Here is a 23,425-nt window from a genome sequence, read left to right as displayed (position 1 = left end):
TTTGCCATTATTTATAGTAATAATACATCAGTTCAAGTTTTCTGCAAAAACTTTAAGTTTTGAATTTCTAGTTGCAAATTTGTTTTAAAAATTGAACATTAGATGTTGTGAATTTTAATAAATCAATTTATTCCATCGATTGCAGCCAAAAGTGAATTGCATATTATTACTGTACATCTTTTTAATTATTTTTTAATATAGAAATAACAAAAGGAAGTTACATTGTTGCTATGGGAAATCAGACAATTGTGAAGGAGTTAATTCTCGTGGGACTGTCTGAAGTTCCATCTCTGCAGTTTCCTCTGTTTCTCTTCTTCCTTCTCATCTACCTTCTGACATTAATCTGGAATTTGCTGATCATTGTCCTCATAATCACCGACTCTCACCTCCATGTTCCTATGTATTTCTTCCTTGGGAACCTGGCTGGTTTGGACCTCTGTTCTTCCTCGGTCACCGTCCCACGAATGTTATTTGACCTTCACACCCAGACAAGACAGATTACCATAACAGATTGTCTAACCCAAGTCTTCTTCTTTTTTTTCTGTGCTACTTCTGAGATTTCTCTGTTGGCTGTCATGTCCTACGATCGATATACTGCCATTTGTCGGCCATTACATTACATACAGACCATGAGTTGGAAAGTGTGTGTCCAGTTGGTGTCCATCGTGTGGTGTCTCGGTTTAATCCATTCTTCCTTTGAAATATATTATGCTTTTCCATTAAAATTTTGTAAATCAGATATTATAGAAAGCTTCTTCTGTGACCTTCCTCAGTTGTTTCAGATCTCCTGCAGTGACATCTTCATCAACATTCTGCTCGTCTTTATCTTTGGTATCTTTGTTGGAGTTGGGTCTCTGATACCGACCTTCCTGTCCTATGTCTATATATTCAAAACTGTCCTAAAAATCAAAGTGAAGGGCAGTAGAAGTAAAGTTTTCTCCACATGTACCCCTCATCTCACAGTGGTGTTTATATTTTATGGTTCTGCATGGTTTAATTATTTTCAGCTAAATGGAAGCCATCAGTATGCCGGTAACAAAGTGGTGTCCATGTTTTACACGGTGATCCTTCCTCTCCTCAACCCTCTGATTTACAGTCTGAGGAACCAGGATATCAGAAAAGCATTCCGAGATGTTATAGAGAAGTTCATCCCCAATACAGCATAACATTCACCGAAACTAAACCTCTAGTTTAGGAAGGAGCTTCTGAGAGCAAACTTTGGGGCCCCCATTTGGTATTGTCCATCATGGCATCATTTATCTCATTGTATGACTACCAAACATCGGTATAACCCGATATCCTGGGTGCTGATAGAGTCAGGGGACAGGTAATGCCAACAAGGTGTCCTCCCCCCGTCCTGACTTCATCAGCATGCTAGATAATAGGTGATACCTTCCATGAGGAGGAGGACTATAAGCTGGGCACACTATAAGAAAATCAGGAAATGATCGTCCAGTTTTCTTTGATGTTTCACAGCAAGTCCAAGCTGAGGATGATACTAATTGTATGAAAACTCTCATACAACAAAGGCTTTTTTGTTGTTTATTGTTTCTGATCATACACAGTAGAGATTAAGTGAAAATCGTTAGTTCTGTTCACATACGAGAATCATTTTGGAGTTTGTCCCTTTGGAAATTTTCATTTGGATAGTCTGACTCGCATGTCAAAGGTTGTGTACACACTATATGTAAGTCGAATAAATAAAAAAAATGTAAATTAAATTTAAATAAAAATGCAAAAATAAAGAAGAAATAAAGAAAAAAATAACAAGATCAAGTTTACCAGAGTTAATGTTAGGGTCAAGGTTGGGGTCAAAGGTCAGTCAGCGTATATTAAGTAGAATTTATATAAAAAAAATAATTAACATCGGTGTCAGTTAGTCTCAGTGTGTTTTAGCAGGCTAAAAAAAATGAAGAAATGCACACCATTGTTTCTGGGCCGTACTATGGGTACAAACAACCACTGACATAAACACATGTGGTATCATTGCAATCGTCAGGGGCAGGAGAATTTATTTTGGGTTGTTCTTTGGTGGTAAATTATGGTAATAGCAAGAAATGTACAACTAAATTAAAAAAAATGGTTTATTTGACTATTTTTGGACAGTTTTTCTTTGAGAATAATAAAACAAAATCAGGAGATATCTGTTACTTATCACCAAAAGAAAGCCCAATGTGTCCTGAAAAAAGCAAAGGTATAATCCACCTGAATACATTACGTAGTTCAATGATATGTACAGTTTACTAACACAAGTCAAAGTTGCAAAATTGTGCTTAGACATTAACATTTGTTTTAGCTTCAGGAGGGAAGGGCGGGATTAATTTATTTATATGATTACACAAAGATTTTATTGTTACACTTCACGCTTGATATAATCATTTTTTGGGAGGTGGGAACACATGACAGTGGCTTAGCGGCAACAAAAAAAATGTATAATGATATTTATTTATTATTTATTGGTTTGATTTCATTGTAGTGCGATGGTTTTTGTGTTTATATCTTCACTTCTGGAAAAATAAACAACCTGCTGCTTATAAAGGTCAAAAGCTCAAGCTCAGATTTACTTACACAGATAAATAAATGATAGCGGGCATCCCAGTAAGATTTTGCAGGCATGTCGGGTTTTAGTTAGACAATATGAAAAGAAAGTATATAGAGAAAAAGGTGCAGCGCTAATAGTGCCAATAATGCTATATCAATAACAAATCAATATCTGAAAATATACAAGTGATATTAAGGATTAATTAAACGTCCCAAAGTAACACAAAGAGTGTGATATACGAATTCTGTCGTGTCTCCTTTTCCGAGATAGTTAATCCACAGGTGAACAGGAAATAAGTGAAATACGCACTCACCAGAAGTGCGTTCAATAAACGCATGAAAAGAAAATTCCTTTTTCATCAGGTGCGTCAGGGTCCTTTGGTCTCAGGTTAGGCTGCACTCTCGCTAGACATCCCTCCTGGCCGGGTTCCCTGGTTCACTTCTGGGGTCCCTCCTTAAGCTTGGTAACTTCTGGAGTCCCTCCTTAAGCTTGGTACTAGAAGGGTGGCGCTCATAGAGAGCAATAAGGGACATCACATAGCGTGATACTGCATAAAAAGGCTTTATTTCCAAGTATAGGTAAAATAAACAGGCAAAGGTACTGACCGCAAGAATAAAGTGTTGGCCACCAGCGGTGGCTTAGATGTCCATGTGCTGTATCCCCCCTTGACGCGTTTCGTGCGATGCACTTTGTCAAAAGGGTCCAGGGCTGGACCCTTTTGACATAGTGCATCGCACGAAACGCGTGCCTAACCTGAGACCAAAGGACCCTGACGCACCTGATGAAAAAGGAATTTTCTTTTCATGCGTTTATTGAACGCACTTCTGGTGAGTGCGTATTTCACTTATTTCCTGTTCACCTGTGGATTAACTATCTCGGAAAAGGAGACACGACAGAATTCGTATATCACACTCTTTGTGTTACTTTGGGACGTTTAATTAATCCTTAATATCACTTGTATATTTTCAGATATTGATTTGATATTGATATAGCATTATTGGCACTATTAGCGCTGCACCTTTTTCTCTATATACTATCTTGGAAGGTTATGTTGGTTACCTTTTTAGGTGTTCTAGCAGCTTACTTTTTTAAAAAGGTTTTTGCACTACAGTGGGCGCTCGCTATACAAACCTATATTTAATATGAAAAGAAAGGCGCATTTATATACACGGGGAGCAATTATATCAATATTGTAACATTAACATATAATAAAATTGAAGCTAAATCATTATAGCCTCATTTTATGGCCAATATCTGCTACATATATTCACAAAGAAGGGTCAGGATTTATTCTGCTCTTACAGTATATAACAAACTTCTTCATTCATCATTACTAGTATACAGAATACATTTACAAAATACTTTTTTTTGTTATTGATGCGATGAACCGCTTAATATTTGTTGTATCATTATTTGGATGTAATAGAAGCCTCATTCTCTGGAGTCACCACCAACAACAATCTTTAATTAAGATAATCGTTAGTCGAGGCGTTGAGCCAAGTCTTGTTAGAACGCAGAATGATGTCATACTCCTGAGATTCTCTGCAAATTATCAAGAAAATAAAGGTTTAATTTAACAATCACCATGAGAGTTCCTGGCAATGAAGGGAATTCATCACACAATCCGAGAATGGGACTTACAAGTCTTACAAGATGGAAAAGCCAAACAACAATGGCCGTTACACCTGTATTACATGTCTATTGTCCACATACAAAGCATTATTTATCAGGTGATGATAGGAAAGCCTTTACATGTCCTCAACATTCCTGACACATGTCCTCTGTGCATTGTATGAAGAGTTATACATGGCAATGCACAATAAATACAAAGATCTGTCCAACCTACACTCCAGGGTTGTTCACAGAGAAAGTATATGTCCAGCAATGGTGATAATAATAATAACTAGAAAAGCTACAATTTCTGGGGAAATTGTGTGAAGTGTTCTTGCCTCCACCAGTAGTCTACAACTGGAGTGGGCGGGGTAACTGGGCGGAGTGGGCGGAGTAACTGTTGTGTGGTTGGAGTGGCTGGAGTAACTGTGAAAAGGTTGGAGTGGGCAGAGTAACTTTATGGAGTGGGCGGAGTAACTGTGTGGAGTGGGCGGAGTAACTGTGTGGAGTGGGCAGAGTAACTTTATGGAGTGGGCGGAGTAACTGTGTGGAGAGTTCGGAGTAAAGATAGTAAACATTACACTAACCAATTGATTAAATGTAAAAAGTGCACATGGCAAGCTGGATAGAGTGAGAAATGCATTTCAACTTTGAATGATTTCTATAGCACATGGAATTGCAATGTTGTTGCCCAAAGTGCTTCACAGTTACATGAAAACATACATTTATAAACACATTCGCAGCATTATCACCTCAAATACTCTCTACTGTAGAAAACTTATTTCCAAACCTTTAACCAGAAGCCGGCCAAACTGTCACCAATTCAAAATTAGTTTTCAAATAGGGCAGAGAAGAGCGGTTAAAAACAAACTGCTCCAAATTGCTCACTTCACTGGCGTCTTCAAACGGTCGTAGTTTTAAAAAATATAAATCCTACACTGAAGATCTTTATATTGTGAGAATCACAAGACCCAGACCTACATTTTGATGCACAGTATGTCTCTGAAATGTTAAAAATGAGGGCACAGTCGCAGTTTAGAAATTGCCCTTCAAATTTGAGGTGGCTAGAGTGGAGTTTCAATGAATGTCAATGGGCGGCGTGAGTTGCAAACAAATGGTTATATTGTGAAAACTATCAGGACTATGGCTTAGCCGTGGACATTTTTAGTGGCAGCGGGGATAGCTGAACGATTTGATATAAGATTTGTGTAGGTGGGCTTGAAAATGACAGAGTGATGGCAGTTTAGAAATCATGTCCTGATTTTTCAGCTCACACTCTAGCTTTTGTCAGCTCCCACTCTAGTTTTCAACATTCTGCCATTCATTCCTATGGGACCAATTTCACCACAAAAACGGCGATATTTTCATGAACCATTCGGGGAAATGTTCCACAAAGTAATAGCCCACCAATCGGGAACAATCCGCACGTTTCGGTGTATTACTGTCTATGTAGTGTAAGAACTGTGGGAGGAGTTAGGGGGGTAAATTTGGCTATAATAATAAGAATATATATGTGAGATAACAGGAAGTGGTCGCCAGGCAACAACACTTGATAAACAACTTTATGTTATATGATGCCTAAAGCTTCCTTCTCAAAACACTTTATAAAAGAAACAAAAGCAAATGATACACAAGACAAGGAACAAAAGAGCAGCAGTTAGGGGAAAGGTTAGCTAAAGAAGAAAGTCTTCAATTTCAATTGAAAATAAGTTAACCAATTCAGCTCCGAAGGGTTTTACCCCCCCCACCCCCCACCCCATAACCAGGGCATTTTTTGTTATTCAACACTGTGCTACTATAACTGGCAATTGCACAATCATGCAACACTGTACCCAAACAAAACTTATACCATTTTTTCACACAGATAGAGCTTGCTTTTGGTTACATTTGATAACCACTGGGTTTTTTTTTATTTTTTGTAATATCAACAAATAAAGACCAAACATATAAAAAAAAAACCCCAGTAATTTCTACTTTCTGTTAAGAAAAAAATATCCAATAAACTCAAATTTGATCATAAATTTAGGTCTAACCAGGGGCGGACTGACCATTCGGGTACTCGGGCACTGCCCGAGGGCCCGGGGTCAGTAGGGGGCCCCATGAGATGGCCCTGGTACCTTTCATAGGCTTTTTTGGGTGTGGTTTGAGTGTGCGCAAGGACACAGGGGCCCCATGATCCCCTGTTGCCCGGGGGCCCCATGAGTTGTCAGTCCGCCCCTGGGTCTAACTGTATTCTTCTACAAGTGTTTGGTAAAGAAAATCCCCAAAAAGTGTCTAATAATTGGTTTGTGTTAAAGTTATAAATAATGTCCACAAACTACGGTATATATACTGGAATATACACAGCTTTTACTTTCTGACTGCCTATCACTAGGGATGGGCTGTATGTTCGAGTCGAATGCAAGTTAAAAAAATAAAGTGATATATATCCCTTAAAAAATCCCCATCATGTCCCAAAGACCAAGAAGGAGAGGCAGATGCTCACAGACAGCGAAGAGAGGGCAAGCAGCCTCTGTGTCCACAGTGAAAAGTGGTGGTCGTGGACATGTTGGATCCTCTGCAGGCAAGGCATGCTTGAACTTTTTTTCTGGTCCTGACCATATTATTGAGCCCCAACATGCAGGACAGGTGGTGGAGTGGATAACCCCGCCATCTTCATCCTCCTCATCCTCTGTCACCCAGGCTCCCACTATTTTACCTTCCACCACAGCTGCCAAAGTGGCCTATTCCACAGGCTCCTTGTCCACCACAGCTGCTCCTTCCATAGCCCCACCATCATGCAGAGAGGAGTCACTTATTCAATTATAGTGTCAGTTACATGCTGCTGGAAGATGCGCAGCAAATTGAATGCGCCAGAGAGAGGGGGTGCCAGAGAGGGAAAATAAATTGGCAGTCATGTTCCCCCAGCCGCAGCACACTGCCAAGTTGGCTCTAGTGACAAGGAGGAAGGGGATGATGAGGTCCCTGACTGTACTTGGGTGCCTGAGGGAACAGAGGAGGAAAGTGAGGAGGAGGCAAACCTCCAATGAGGGAGGATATCCTCCAGGGGCAGGCATAAGAGCAGTCAACCGATGGCATCACACGACAGAGCTCCACAGGTGCCGGGTGCTGCTGACTCCTGGCAGACTTCCAAAAGTTCTCTGGTGTGGGCTTTGTTCAACACATGTGAAGCAGACCGCAGCATTGCTGCTTGCAGTCTCTGTCTGAAGCAGATCAAGCGTGGCCAAAACACCAGCCACTTGGGCACCACATGCTTGACATACAGTATGATGAGCTGCCATGCAACCCAATGGCAACAGCACCTGAAAGACCCACATCCGAAAAAAGTGCCGACTTCTTCTTGCTCCTCATCTGGGATCTCTACCTCTACTATAAAACATGAGGTCTTCTCAACAGCCTCCATTGAGAGTAGTGATGGTACAGAAAAGTCTGTGGTCATTACCGACGGCCATACACGGCCAATGTTTGGCTGGCTGAAATTCAACGGGAATTCAACCTGCCCAGTGGAACTCAACTTTGGCAATGCTGCAGTGGCTGCACATGCAGCAGAGGGCCGTCAATTAGTACCTGCATGAGTATGGCACAAGGACAGGCTCAGAAGAACTTGGCTTCTTTTCGCCATGCCAGTGACTGCTGATAAAGGATGCATGCACTGTCCTGTCACCATTTGAGGAGGCCAAAAGGATGGTGAGCTGCAACAATGCATGCATCAGTGACACCATCCCTCTAGTCTTCCTGCTGGAACACATGCTGCGTAGAATCATAGGCAGGGCACTTGAGGCAGAGCAGAGGGTGGAAGAGGAGGATTTCCTGTCCTCTCAAGGCCCCTTTTATGCAGAAACCATTCCTGTGGGGCTTCAGAACACACAGCAGAAGGAGGAAGAGGGGGAGGATTGTGGCAGCATGGAACTAGAGGATCACATACCGCAGTCTTCAATGGGCAGTTTTCAGTCACCAGAAACCCAGCCTGTAGTAGTCCATGGCTAGGAGGACGTAGTTACTGACATTCTCAGTGACCAAGAGAACTCAGAATCTCCTGCCTCTTCAAACTTACGCTGCATGGCCTCCCTGATTCTGCAAAGCCTGCATAACGATCCGGGGATTTGTGGTACCAAGGAGAGGGATCAATAGTGTTTGGCAACCCTTCTTGATCCACGTTACAAGGGTGAAGTTGCAGAGTTCATCCAGTCTTCGCAGAGGGAGAAGAGAATGAAACATCTTGAGGACGCCTTGAAAAAAAATGTGTTTAACACCTTTCCAGACAATGGGAGGTTACCATTTCCTGGACAACGTGTTTCTGGGGCTTCATTCTGTCAAAGGAAGATCGGTGAGAAGGCAGCTGGCTGACCGATGCCTTCAAACAATTCTTTAGTCCTCAGTGCCCAGGATTGTCAGGTTTAAGCACCCATTGGCAGGGTCTGCATCATATGGTGCAGGATTATCTAGGGGTAAGAGCAGACTTGGAGACCTTTCCAATTGAGCATCCACTGGGTTACTGGGTCTTGAGGATGGATCACTGGCCAGAACTTGCTCAATATGCCATCCAGCTCCTGGCCTGTCCTGCATCCAGCATTCTTTCCAAATGGACATTCAGTGCTGCTGGAGGTTTTGTGACAGATAAAAGAGTGCGTCTGTCCACAGACTCCGTTGACCAGCTGACATCAAAATGAATCAGTCCTGGATCAACAGAAACTATCTTGTCCCTGATGTAACTGATTACATTTGTTAGGGATCTGGGATCCCTTGAAGACTGCCTATGCTTCCTATCCTATTCCTGAATCCTGATTATGCTAGCTTCCAACAATGTATTTGGTTTAGGGCACCACCAACACCCAAGGCCCAAATGTTCGGCGTTGTTTCCCAGGTGCATGTCATTTCAATTTTATTTTACCATTTATCTGTAATTGTTAACAATTTGTAACTGCAGGGCCCCTGCCTGCGCCAAGCAATAGTAACTGTTAGGAGTTACAGTGTTCAGGCACCACCAACATCCAAGACCCAATTTTTCTGCACCTGTGTGACAGGTGCATATAATTAGGATTTTTAGATCAGGGTCCAATCCTGCCTTCATCAAGAATAACTCTGAAGGCTTACGGTGTGAAGGCACCACCAACTGTTCCCCCACCACCAACCCACAATGCACTGCGCTCTCACAGTGCACAGCATCCAATTTGCAAGTTTGAGTCCCATAAACTTGCATTAGTTTCGATGTTCGTGGTGAACATTTGGTCCGTTCGAATGTTCTATTGCGAACCCAACCGGCGGGGTGTTTGGCCCATCACTACTGTTGGGACAATATCTGACACATTTATTATTTCTCTTCTAATTTTTCTGAGTTTGTTTATTGGATTTAAATGTCGTTGACGTGTCACATATTTATTATTCAATCTTTTTTATTGAAATAAATGCAAGAGACAGAATTTGTACATATACATTGGTACAGCAATGATCCTTATCTGCTTAAGTATGATATTTAGACACATTGTTATTCATCTCACTGTATGACCAGATGAACATGTTTATAGACTTAGTGCTTAAAGATTCATTTCATGTGTAGCACTACCTCCTTAGGGGCCATTGAGGTTTGGGACCCTCTATAGTCCTGCACAGCCAGGCAACACACATTTTCCTCAGACCTTGCACATGGGAGACAGTAAATAGTCCTTGACCTTGTTTTTTTTAATGCAGATCAGCCCTCCTTGCCCCTGCCCACTGCCTTCTAGAATCTTCTCAAATCTATAGAGCAGGGAGAGGTATCAGGGAATTGACCTGCAGAGCCCTCAGCCCTGACCTAAAGTTACCCTGGCGGACTCATACCCAGGCTGACCCATCCAGGATGCTATCCAGCCTCTAACTAAAAACCTAATCTAGCTTCCCCTGGCTAACTAGAGGGGTGCTACATTCACCCCCCCCCCCCATTAGAAAACAGCCACGTCCTCATTGGCTGGGGGACAACAAAAAATGGTTCCTAAGCCCAGGAATAGGGTATCCCATACAGAAAAAAGGAGGGGAGAATGGAACAAACTTGGGGGGGATATGTACAAATAAATATCTGCAGAAAAATATAACAATATAAATAATGTACAGAATTACCTGAGCAATTTATATACATTCTGACTATAGCTGTGGATAGCTAACAGCAGGGATAGAAACAAATATCACATATGCTCAGTGCATTTTTACATAAACATGGAGTGCCCACCCCCCACCTTTCCTTAATGGAGACCCTCCATGACAGTAGAAAGTCTTCTTGTTCTAGCACAGGATCCGATGACCATCCGGAGATAACTGCAGAACAGTAACAGAAAAATAACAGCAACAAAAACAATACATCCCTACAACGCTGGCTAACACCTACAATTTGTATAAGTCACTTCAGCATGTTTTTAGCAAATGTCCCTTTTTTCCAAAAGAGTCCTTTTTTAAGGAGAACTTTAGGAGGAGCCCCTCCATTTGGAATAGTGAGGCTAGGTGGGCCCTGGCAGAATCCCAGATATGCAATCGGGTTGGAGTCCAGCCTAGTCTGCAAGCAAAAAAAACACATTTTTTGGGGAGAAACTAAACTTGGGCTGATCTGCCTTGATGACCACCACCCGGTCCTTGTAGATGGCCCAGCCCCTGCTCCACTCTTGTTTGATGTCCTGGAATCTGTTCCAGGCTGCTGTAGGTAGGGTCCTCTTAAGGGCTTGGGGACATGCATATAGTCTCAGACTAAACCATCTTCCCACTGTTGTCTGGGATGATCTATAATGTCCATGATGTCCTGGGGGACATAATCCCATCCCCATGCTAAGGCCACCCTCTTTTGAAACTCCAGATGGATTTAGGAGAATCTGAGAAGCCTCTCCTTGTCTTCCAACCCAAAGTGCATATAGGATTGTGGGGAACTGTGAATCCATTTCTTAAGATCAAAAATCCTGGCTCTGGCTCTAGCCCAAGGTGCAACAAATGAAGGTTGGGCCCGAGATGGCACTTGATGGAACTTTCTGACAGTCCCATCAGTAAGTCTAGATCCTCTGTGGTGGCCCCTCAGTCCCATTCTTCCTCAGTGTCATCAAGGGACCATTCTTCATGCTTGACCTCTAGGATCCCAAACTTACCCTGTGACCTGGGTTACTCCCAGTCCACCCCCCCCCCACCACTGACACTATCCGCTGGCTCACCCGAGGACTGGTCATCCTCACAGACCGGCTCCTTTCAGGCAGAACACCCTTTCAGGGTGAGGCCCGCATCTCTGGGACTTCTGCTGGTTCCATCTGGGCAGCACTTATGGCACTGGTCCTCCAGCAACATCTCTGGGTGGGCGATATGTGACAGCAGGCAGCCATCCTCCTCTGTAAGGGTCTGCCATCAGTGTAGGGGAGTAGTCGTCCCGCCCAGTCAGAGTCCTGAGTTCCATCCTGAGCTGAAACTGAGGAGCGACTCTGTGCTGGCATGCTGAGCCGGGCTGGGGCCGCCATATTGTCATCTTATTACTTGGAGTGTTAGTGTTTGTTGGCGGCTTAAGTTTGCCCTTGGCCATCCTGCTGATGCCTGAGGTATGAGGGAGCTGAATGTTAGCTCCTGGGTCCTCTGTATCTGTTGTATTCAGTGGGATTCAGGCATCCCCCTGCTGAGTTGAGGAATCAAGCGCCTCCATTCCCGGATCTGCACATGTTCCCCCACAGTTATTGGTTTATTACATTACCATCTTACTTTGCTCTTTTATTGGACTATTCTAAATCAATAGATTTTAGGACTGTAGTCTGTACATGAATAATGACCGGCCTTATAGACTTCATTCAGAGATAAGTGAATATTGATTCATACCCCGTATGGTGGAAGGTGGTATGGATTGGAATACAGTCCATGGGAGATTTCTGAGACTGCTCCTAGGTGCCACCATCTTGGATGTGATGTCAGCAGCCCCAGCATACTCATGTGGCACTTTAAAGTATTTTCCTTGACTCCTCCTTAAAGTTACATACAATTTGTGTATGTAAATAAGGAAAGGGGTGGACAGCACAGACAGTAATTAGATGCTACAAGAGAAGGGGGGGCTATAACATGTGAGGGGAGTAGTAGTTCTAGGGAATGGACTAGGACAAGTTGTTTTTCTAACAACTTCACAGACACGTTGAGTAAAACATTATTTATGGCAAGACAAAATATTGCAAGTAAGTATTTAAAATACTTGATATTTCTGTTCTTTTCCCTGAAATGTGATGGCGGTGACAGGGTCTCTTCACCAAATCAGCACAACGCATTTCACAGTTTTCATTCTTCCAGAACTGACTTCCTTTGCGTCTCTCTGCAATCAGTCACATGACCCAATGTTAGGCTTTTGTTGTATTGAATCCTCGTATTCAGAGGAAATATCAACACTAAATACTGAACTTCTATCATTGACAGTTATTTGGTCAAATAAAATTTGTTCCTTTTTTCCTTTTTTCTTTCATTTGTTTTGTTGATTTGTTTTTTATGTCGCCTTAAAGCTGCAAAGTTACTATAAAAGTCTTTATTTTCCATGTAAATATCTTAGAAATGCAGATGATGGAATCAACTTTATACTATTCTTCTACAGCAACACAACTAACACTAATCACAATACAACAAAATGTGTTTTTTTACATTTGTTATGATTTTTCTTAATGAAATACATAAAACAATAATAAGACAATAAAACCAAATAAATCCTTGTTTGTGCCAAAGAAGTAATATATGTATTCATTTGTTACCTCAGACAGGAGCAAACTGACAACTCATGGGGCCCCCGGGCAATGGGGGATCATGGGGCCCCTGTGTCCTTGCCCAAACTCAAAAAAGCCTATGAAAAAGGTACCAGGGGCATCTACCAGAGGGCCCCCTACTGACCCCGGGCCCTCGGGCAGTGCCTGAGTTTCCAAATGTTCAGTCCGCCCCTGACCTCAGATAATTATAAATGTATTGGAGGACCAATAGGACCCGAGCACAAATGTCAGACATTACCTGACCCATAGAATCTGCAGCATGCTGGCAGGGGACAGGCTTTTCTACTCAGGCTGTGGCTGCTTTCAAAATAAAATGGACTGTAAGACGTTGCACACCTTTTGTTTAGATGAATGAAATTTACACTCTAAAAGATAGTTTATTAGATGTACTTAAAAAAAACTAAAGCAGCATTTTTGTATTCAGCTTTTAAAATAAATTACAATATATACATGAAGCAAACTTTACTTAAACCTTCCATTACTTCCTTTACTTAAACCTTACTTCCATTTCTGTGACACTAGAGGGTTTATTTACTAAAGCTGGAGAGTCCAAAATCAGACTCCCTTCTGCATAGAAACCAATCAGCTTCCAGGTTTCATTGCCAAAGCTTCATTGAACAAGCTGAGGTTAGAAGCTGATTGGTTTCTATGCAGAAGGGAGTCTGATTTTGGACTCTCCAGCTTTAGTAAATAAACCCCTAGAAGTCTGTGTGGTAAATAATGGTGACATAGTGATCTCCTCCTAGAAATAGTTCTCTTCTGACATCCCCGGCCCGAGGAGGAGATCACTATTCACCATTATGTACCATGAAGACATTATTTCCTACATTTTTCCACATTAAACATTTACTCCGGGCAATTTCTCTTTTTTTCCATATTTTTTTAAAGTGAAATTGTCCCTACAAAATATTATGAACTTCATCAGTTTAAAAAAAATGTTCTTTTCACTTTTTGTAAAACTCTCAGCAGAGGACGGCTGGAGAATGAACTTTCCTCACATCTCTCCATCCTTTATTATTTTATACTTTGTTATACTTTTCTGCATTGTTTTGGTACAAAGCTTCACTTTTTACCACTTTTAAATCTCATTTAAAACTTTTTATTTCAAACTTGAATGACTTTTCTTTTTCTTAGTGATTAATTATCAGTAGAGCAAAGTTGTGTCTCTCTGAAGGATACATGAATTCAGCTGAGGATTTCTTTTCTGTAGAATTTCATTGGAGCAAAGTTTTCCATGAATCTCAGATGGATGCAGAGCCAATGAGAAGTCCTGTGTGCTCCGGAGATGTCGGGGAATTGTGTATTATAAATATATGGAGGTGTGGATAGTACGACTGTATTGTGACTCCATATGTCACATACATTTCCTGTTGTATTCATTCAACTTTCTGCAGCAAAATGTCTACATCAGACTTCCAGCACTGAGCTGACCCTTCCAGAGGAGACTCCCCTCCCCCTCTTCTATCAGAATGGACCTCTGCTGGGGGGATCACTGACATAATCTGGGCTGGGAGCTAAAACAAGGTGAATTCTTCATTTCACCAGTCTGCCCATTCACAGGTATTCATTCCCTTCATTATTTGTATTCCAGGTACGGGACATTCCAGTCATTGCTTCATTTGTAAAATCTCAATTCCATCTCACCCCGATTGTTGTCATCTTTGTTGTTGTTTTGTGTTCTCTGGGATGGTTTTGATTCTATGTCTGAATAGAAATAATGGATACAAAATGGACTTTTTTCTGTTACAGCTAAACTCTTCCATAATACATGACACCGATCACATTGATACCACACATTGGACGCTCATCTGTTTCTTTTAGTGATGGAAACATGAATTAATAATCTATGAAATGTTGTATTTTTGTGCCACTTTTCTATCTCATCTGGTTGTTTCCTGTGTTTGATATTTCACTGATTAGGTAATAAAGAGTAAAGTATTAGGAAGCTCTTGTCCATAATGGGGGGTGGTACTGACACAGCTCCAGATGACCCCCATTGGCTCACAACTGATATGACCCAGAAATATTTAGACAGAATAAAGGTGAATGACGCCCCTGGACCGGATGGCATACACCCACGGGGCCTTAAAGAATTCAGCTCTGTCATTTATCACATGCAAGAAAAATATATTTGAAATATATTTTTTAAAATATTCTTCCCAAATATATTGACATATGTTTGAAATACTACCATTTTGGCCATATTCCATATATTTCAATAAATATATATATACTGTATGTTAAAATGCGTTTTTATTACAAAATAACATTTCTAATATACTGTATGTCTTTAAAAATACAAATCTACATTTTTGGAACGCACTTACAAATATATGTAAAAATATATCTAAAAATGTAAATATATGTTAAAATTTATATGCTAAAAAAAATCTGAAGAATATATTTTTTAAAAATATGATTACCGGCGATCACCGACATGGGGGAAGGTTGCATTGTTTACCAACAGCTCTCCTCCCTGTCAGTTTAGGCACACTGCTCGGGATGGCTGAGCAGAGTCATCCCGATCAGTGTGCTTACAGTCACGAACACCCCCCGCCCCTTAGTAAAACCCTTTGATTGCTCCTCATGTAAACCCTTTCCTCCCCAGTGCCATTAGTATAGTGGCAGTCAGGGGCAGACTGACAACTCATGGGGCCCCAGGCAATAGGGGATCATGGGGCCCCTGTGTCCTTGCCCAAACTCAAAAAATCCTATAAAAAAGGTACCAGGGGCATCTCATGGGACTCCCTACTGACCCCAGGCCCGCGGGCGGCGCCCAAGGTTCCAAATGGTCAGTCCGCCCCTGGTGACAGTGCTTTTTTTTTAGCACTGATCACTGTATTGGTGTCACTGGGGATGTCAGTGACACCAAGTCAGTCCCCCCCCCCCCCGTGTCAGTCCCGCTATAAGTCGCCGATTGCCGCCCTTATTAGTAAATTAAAAAAAATTCCAGCATCCATACCGCCATTTGTAAATGCTATAACTTTCACGTAAGCCAATCAATTTACACGTATTGGGATTTTTTTTTAGCAAAGACATGGAGCAGAATACATTTTAGCCTCAATGTATGACAAATTTTGATTTTTACTTTTTTTACTGGTTATATTTAATAGCAAAAAGTCAAAAATATTGTTTTTTTTAAATTGTCATTTTTTTTATAGCAAAAAAAAATTAAAAATGCACAGGCGATCAAATACCACTGAAATACAGCTCAATTTGTGGGAAAAAAAGGACATAAATTTCATTTAACATCACATCACATTTAACCCCTTGATTGCCAGGAACACGCTCATACACAATAAACCTCCATTGCTAGTATAGTGTCTGATATCAATATCAATATCTGATCTGATCAATATCTTTGATCAGATCAGCACTATACCAGAGTCACATTAGTATAGTGTCCCCAAAAACACAGCGTTAGCGGGATCAGCCCCGGCACCTGAAAGCACCTGTCATGTTTAGCCCCTACGCTTACCCCCCCTTCTCTCCCAGCAAGTGCAGTGTTAGTAGGTCACTGTCACTTGATACATTACATACAAAATCGCAGTGTTGGCAGGATCAGGCCTGATCTCTGCTAGTACTTGCTGGTAACTTTTGATGACCCTCATATTCAGCAGAGTGTCAGTACTAGTGCCGCGCTACCTTTTGGTGAACTGGCGAGTACCAGCAGCCTAGTACATCCTGGTCTTTCACATACCAGCAGTGCAGTATCACTTGGTAACATGGCGAGTCCCATAAGTCCAGTACAAGCTGGTGCAGTGGTGAGCACAAGTATTGTCCCGCAACCACCAAGAATTCGCACACAGGCCCGTAGAGCTCCTAGTATCCTTCCGGATGTGCTTGCAAATCCCGATTGGCAGCCCACAAATTCTCCAGCACCCGTACTTCCCCCATACACTGCCCAGTCCAGAATTCAGGTGGAAACAGCAAATTTAAATCCTCCACTTGATTTTTTGGAAATGTTTTTCACGGAAGATCTGTATGCATTGATTATGGATCAAAGCAATTTATTACAACTTATATACAACAATTTATCGCCACCAACCCAAATTCAAACCTTGCCAGACCATTCGCATAAAAAACAATTATGGTTTCATAAGTTACATTTGTTTTGGGCCTAACCCTCAACACGGGCATTACTAAAAGAAATGAATTGAGGTTGTATTGGTCCGCAGACCCGATTCATCATATGCCGTGTTCTCTGCTGCCATGGCCAGGCATAGATATGAGAGTATAATGTGTTTTATGCATTTTAACGACAATACACTCTGTCATCCTCGGTGTGACCCTGAATTTGACCGGCTCCACAAAGTTCAGCCCCTTGTAAATCACCATAACCAAAAATTTACAGATGTCTATACTCCCCAGCAAAAAATCTGCGTTGAGGAGTCCCTCATTAATTTTTCTGGTCGCCTTCCATTCAAACAATTTCTCCCCAGCAAGTGTGCCAGATATGGGGTCAACATGTGACCTGATCTGTTAGAGGACAACAGGCTATACTTATAAGTTTCGGATTTATGAGGGAAAAGATAGTCGTGGAGCCCCTCGGATGCCCAGACTACATGGGGAGCAGTGGTAAGATAGTTTGGGACTTGGTGTCATCCTTTTTCCATATGGGGTACCACTTATACGTGGACAATTTGTATTCAAGCGTGCCACTATTTAGACATTTGTACAATCTTGGAATTGGCGCATGGGGCACCGTGTGACCTAATCTGTGCCCACCATTAGAAGTGGGTGGATGCAGGGCGGTATATTCTAATGGTGGGCACACCACACACTTTTTCTGGCAGATATTTTTTCTCTTTTTTTCATTCAGCCCACAGTCTGCATACAAAAAAAAAAGAACATAGCATATACACCCAACAAGGACCAGCGACGTACTGGTACATTCCTGGACATTGAATGGTTATACCAGGATGATGCCTACAACTGCAGGCATCCTCCCGGTATTGTTTTTTTCAGCCGGCGATCGACTTTCATGTAAAAGCAATCCTAGTGGATAATTAGCTGCAGGATTGCTTTTACCAGCATCAGGAGTCAAAAAATTTGTGAGAAAAAATTAGATCTGTAAAATACCCACCATGTCTTTTTTTAAATTCCTTGGAGTGTCTACTTTCCAAAAATGGGTCATTTGGGGCGGGGTTTGGTGCTATCCTGGCACTTCAGGGCCTCTGAAACTGTGATAGGTATTAAAGAAATGAAATGAGGAAGTTACCCACCTTCAGGCTCTCCAAGTAGTCATTGGATTTCAGGCTGCTGTATGTGGCTAGGCTCCCAAAGTCTCACATATGTGGTACCCCCATACTCGGTAGAAGTAGCAGAGTGTTTTTTGGGGGTTTAATTCCACATATACCCATGGCTTGTGTGAGCAATAATTAATTTAAATGACAACGTTGTGTAAAAAAAATGTTTTTGTCATTTTCCAAAAACTTGTGGCAACAAAATAAATCTTTCATGGACTCAATATGCCTCTCAACAAATAGCTTATGGTGTCTACTTTCTGATAAGTGGGTGTTTGTACTGTCCTGGTACCTGGTATTTGGGGGTGTTTGTACTGTCCTGGTACCTGGTATTTGGGGGTGTTTGTACTGTCCTGGTACCTGGTATTTGTGGGTGTTTGTACTGTCCTGGTACCTGGTAATTGGGGGTGTTTTTACTGTCCTGGTATTTGGGGGTATTTGTATTGTCCTGGTTTTTGGGGGTGTTTGCAATGTTCTGGTACCTGGTATTTGGGGGTGTTTGCACTGTCCTGGTATTTGGGGTTGTTTGTACTGTCCTGTTATTTGGGGGTGTTTGCACTCTCCTGGTATTTGGGGGTGTTTGTACTGTCCTGGTACCTGGTATTTGGGGGTGTTTGTACTGTCCTGGTACCTGGCATTTCTGGGTGTTTGTACTGTCCTGGTATTTGGGGGCATTTGTACTGTCCCGTTATTTGGGGGTGTTTGCAATGTTCTAGTACCTGGTATTTGGGGGTGTTTGCACTGTCCTGGTATTTGGGGTTGTTTGTACTGTCCTGGTATTCAGAGGCGTATTGACCACAAGGCAAACAAGGCATTTTCCTAGGACGGCATCTCTCAGGGGGGCAGCAGCATTTTTCAGGGGGCAGCACCGCCTCTGTAAAGGTATGGAAGAGAGAGACACGCACAGCATGGAGACCAGGAGGGATATGAGAGAGGCTGCGGGATGGTATATTCAGACCCTGACTCTTGTTCCTAGGGATGTCCGGAGCTGTGAAGGTGAGTGTCTTCTCTCTCGACGGGGTGGGGGTTGGCTGTATATGGGGGGGGCGTGGTAGTGAAAGGCTCTCATCTCCAGTGGAGGGGGGACTCGGGTGTTGTTGGTCAATGTCAGGCACTCTTTGTGTATGAGGGGGGGTGTTGGTCATTGTCAGGGTCTCTGGGGGGGGGGGGGAGCTGATTTTTGTGTTGCTGAGTGCAGCACGAAACCTAAATACACCACTGCTGGTATTTGGGGGTGTTTGTACTGTCCTGGTATTTGAGGGTGTTTGTACTGTCCTAGTATTTGGGGGTGTTTGTACTATCCTGGTATTTGGGGGTGTTTGTACTGTCCTGGTATTTGAGGGTGTTTGTACTGTCCTGGTAATTGGGGGTGTTTGTACTGTCCTAGTATTTGGGGGTGTTTGTACTATCCTGGTATTTGGGGGTGTTTGTACTATCCTGGTATTTGGGGGTGTTTGTACTGTCCTGGTATTTGGGGGTGTTTGTACTATCCTGGTATTTGGGGGTGTTTGTGCTGTCCTGGTATTTGGGGGTGTTTGTACTGTCCTGGTATTTGGGGGTGTTTGTGCTGTCCTGGTATTTGGGGGTGTTTGTACTGTTCTGGTATTTGGGGGTGTTTGTACTGTCCTGGTATTTGGGGGTGTTTGTGCTGTCCTGGTATTTGGGGGTGTTTGTACTGTCCTAACATTTGAGGGTGTTTGTACTATCCTGGTATTTGGGGGTGTTTGTACTGTCCTGGTATTTGGGGGTGTTTGTACTGTCCTGGTATTTGGGGGTGTTTGTACTGTCCTAGTATTTGGGGGTGTTTGTACTATCCTGGTATTTGGGGGTGTTTGTACTGTCCTGGTATTTGGGGGTGTTTGTACTGTCCTGGTATTTGGGGGTGTTTGTACTGTCCTGGTATTTGGGGGTGTTTGTACTGTCCTGGTATTTGGGGGTGTTTGTACTGTCCTGGTATTTGGGGGTGTTTGTACTGTCCTAGTATTTGGGGGTGTTTGTACTATCCTGGTATTTGGGGGTGTTTGTACTGTCCTGGTATTTGGGGGTGTTTGTGCTGTCCTGGTATTTGGGGGTGTTTGTACTGTCCTGGTATTTGGGGGTGTTTGTACTGTCCTGGTATTTGGGGGTGTTTGTACTGTCCTGGTATTTGGAGGTGTTTGTACTGTCCTAGTATTTTAGCACCTCAAGAAATGTGATGGGCAGTCAGAAAGTAAAAGCTGTGTACATTCCATTATCTCTCCCATAGTTTGTAGTCTCTATAACTTTCACACAAAGCAATCAATATACACTTATTGGGATTTTTTTTACCAAAAACATGGAGCAGAATACATTTTGGCCTAAATTTGTGACTAACTTTAAGTTTACTATATATTTTTTATAGATGAAAGTAAAAAATATTGTTTTTCTACAAAAGTTTCGGGTTTTTTTTTGTTTATAGCATGAAAAATAAACAGTGCACAGGTGATCAAATACCACCAGAAAAAAAGCTCTATTTGTGTGAAAAAAGGACAATTTCATGTGGGTGCAGCATTGCATGACCGCGCAATTATCAGCTGAAATAGTGCAGCGCCGATTAGCAAAAAGAAGCGTGGTCATTAAAGGGAGTAAATCCTCAGGAGGACAAGTGGTTAAAGACGGCCCTGACAATGGGATCACTAACATGAAAAGTGGGCACAGGGCTTATGTTGGGGGAGGTGATGTAACATGTACCCGCCGGCCGTATGCATACATGGCCTCTCAGCAGTTGGCCTTCAATGCCGAAAGGGCTGAATGTGTCCCGAATGTAAACATTTCTGTGCTGAGATCACGTGCCCTGCACGCTCCAATCACAGTTACTGGCAGGTACAGGAAAGCTCCCAATGCCTACTTGCAATCCGGTGCTTTCTGATCATGTGACCGCTGTCACTGCGGATCACATTGGTCACATGATCAGAATGCTGGCCTCCACCTCCCCTCATTTAGAACCTCTTAAAGGGCCGGGAGACGGCAGCCGGAAGGGGTTAAACAATTACTTCTGTTTAGTCTTCTCAGAAATAAATTGTACTAACAATCCCAAGTTGGGAGATGGTGTTGGTTGGTGTAATGATGGCGCATATTCAGGATTTCTTCAATCTCAAAGCTGATAAAAGCAACGGGCCCTCGTGGTATTCATCCCAGAGTTCTAGGAGAACTTTAGGGTATAGTTGTGGGACTATTCATGGATCTTTAGAATCAATCTCTTCTAACAGGAGAAGTTCCCCATGACTGGCGGACAGCTAATATTGTAACCACAAGAAGAGCAGCGAGGTAGAAGCAATTACAGGCCGGTGAGTTCAGTTTTAGTCAAGTTGGTGAAATGATTCCTGAAAAGAAGGATCATTGACCACATAAATCACACAACTTGTTGGACCCGACGCAGCATGGCTTTACTGAGGGAGATCATGGCAGACTCATCTGATTGGATTCTATGACTTTATCACAAATGTTTGGACCAGGGTGGTGCTGAGGACATGGCACATCTTGGTTTCAGCAAGCCATTGGTACAGTTCCACATAATGATCTAATACAAAAGTGGTAAAAGCTAAGACTTAACCCTTGGGGGGGTTCCATGGATGTGCAGTTGGCTAAGGGATAGATAGCAGAATGTGGTTGTAAATGGGGTCCATGTGGAACAGAGACCAGTCACTAGCGGTGTACACAAGGCTCTGTACTGGGTCCTGTTCTATGTAATCTATATGTAAGTGATACAACTGAAGGGTTGCTGGGTAAGGGACGTCTTCTTGTTGAGGACACAAAGGTGTGCAATAGGGATAATATCCTTGGAGGAGTCTGTAACATGGAACTAGATGTGACATTGCTGGAAGATCGGGCAAAACTGTGCAAACTGCAGTATAATGTTTCTAAAGATATAATAATGCACCTCGGGAAACAGAATCCCTTGAGAGAGTAGAATATTGGGGGAGAAAATGTTCATATAAGGATCCTGAGTGCAGCTGCAGCCATGATCCTGGTGTAGTCACTTGTCTCCCAGAACATATATATATATACAGATGACGAGCGGCTACAGCGTTCAGTATCTACAGAGCCAATGTAGGCGGACATCTTCTGTAAGGTATTCAATAATTCTATAAACGTCCCTTTGATTGGGAGACGAGCATCGCTTTACCTTTGCAGATGGGAATTCCAGCTGATTCCATTCATGCGGCACAATGGCGAGTGATGTGACGTCACATTTGTAAGTATTTCATGGTAGGTGGACCGGCTGAGACACGATGTCAGAGGAATTATAAAGAGACAAATCTGTGTTATTATCAGCATCCTTGAATCTGTCCCATTCCCAACTCTCCATAATTGGGGGAAATGAGAAAGCTATAATACATTCTGGCCACTAGATGGCGCTGATGGAGCTGACTATACCGGCACTAATCTATTAGAAGCAATAGGGGACATTTTGTTGACATTTGTGTGATGAATATTTTATACATAGACCTCTGGATGGGTTTGATATTCTCTCCGTGTTCCTTTTTAAATCTCTGCTAACAGGGCTTATTGTTCTCAGAAAATAGGTGCAGTTATCTTCCCTTGTCTCCACCTCAAATACCTCCAAGCACTGTCCCTTGGTCCAACTCCCTATCCACATCCCAGTACCGCCCCTTTTAGGGAGTACAGAACTAAGTATCATTTTCAGGTGCTAAGTAATTTGTATGGAATGTGTTTATGATAACAAGAAAAGCAGTAAAATAGATCCCCCACAGCCAGCAACAGGACACCCCCAGCAACACTAGACCCTCCACCACAATAAACACCTCAGTAATAAAAGGTACACCCAAGCAACAATACACCCCAGCAACAATGTATCTCCCAGGAGCCAGCATCATTAGGCTCCTCACTTAACAGTAGATCCCGTCTAGCAACAATTGACCCCCCAGCAACAATACAACCCCAGAAACTCTAAACTCCCAGAAACAATAGATCCACCCCAACAGCAACAACCCCCATCAGAAACAATAAATCTCGCATCTGCCAGCATCAGTAGACCTCTCCTTTAATGGTAGATCCCTTCAAGCAATAATTGACCTCCAGCAAATCCCCCCATATTAATAAATCCCCACCAGCAACAATAGACCTCACACGAGCAACAATAGACCCTCCCTGCAGTGATAGTTCCCCCAGCTACAATAGATCCCCCAGCAGCCAGCATCAATAGACACTCCAACATATCGCAGCACCCCTTGCCATTATATACATTCAGTGGTGGAGGTGCCAGAACTACATCCCCCCCATGCTCCCCGGCTTTCCTCTGCGTTCCTACAGGAAAA

The 23,425-nt window shown here is 42.5% G+C and overlaps 1 protein-coding gene across 1 annotated transcript; it reads left to right on the top strand.

Annotated features, from left to right (window-relative positions):
* The first annotated feature begins 230 nt into the window (after positions 1 to 230).
* Positions 231 to 1,166, top strand: LOC149470675 (olfactory receptor 8G17-like). The gene has a single exon (XM_089661399.1). The coding sequence runs from the start codon at positions 231 to 233 to the stop codon at positions 1,164 to 1,166; it is 936 nt and encodes a 311-aa protein (XP_089517525.1).
* The last annotated feature ends 22,259 nt before the right edge of the window (positions 1,167 to 23,425 follow it).

Source organism: Staurois parvus, unplaced genomic scaffold, assembly GCF_062004578.1.
Source record: "Staurois parvus isolate SC_StPar_1 unplaced genomic scaffold, SC_StPar_1.0 ptg000034l, whole genome shotgun sequence".
Lineage (NCBI taxonomy): Eukaryota > Metazoa > Chordata > Amphibia > Anura > Ranidae > Staurois > Staurois parvus.
The sequence above is the reverse complement of the archived record's forward strand: the minus strand, read 5'-3'. Positions and strand labels throughout refer to the sequence as shown.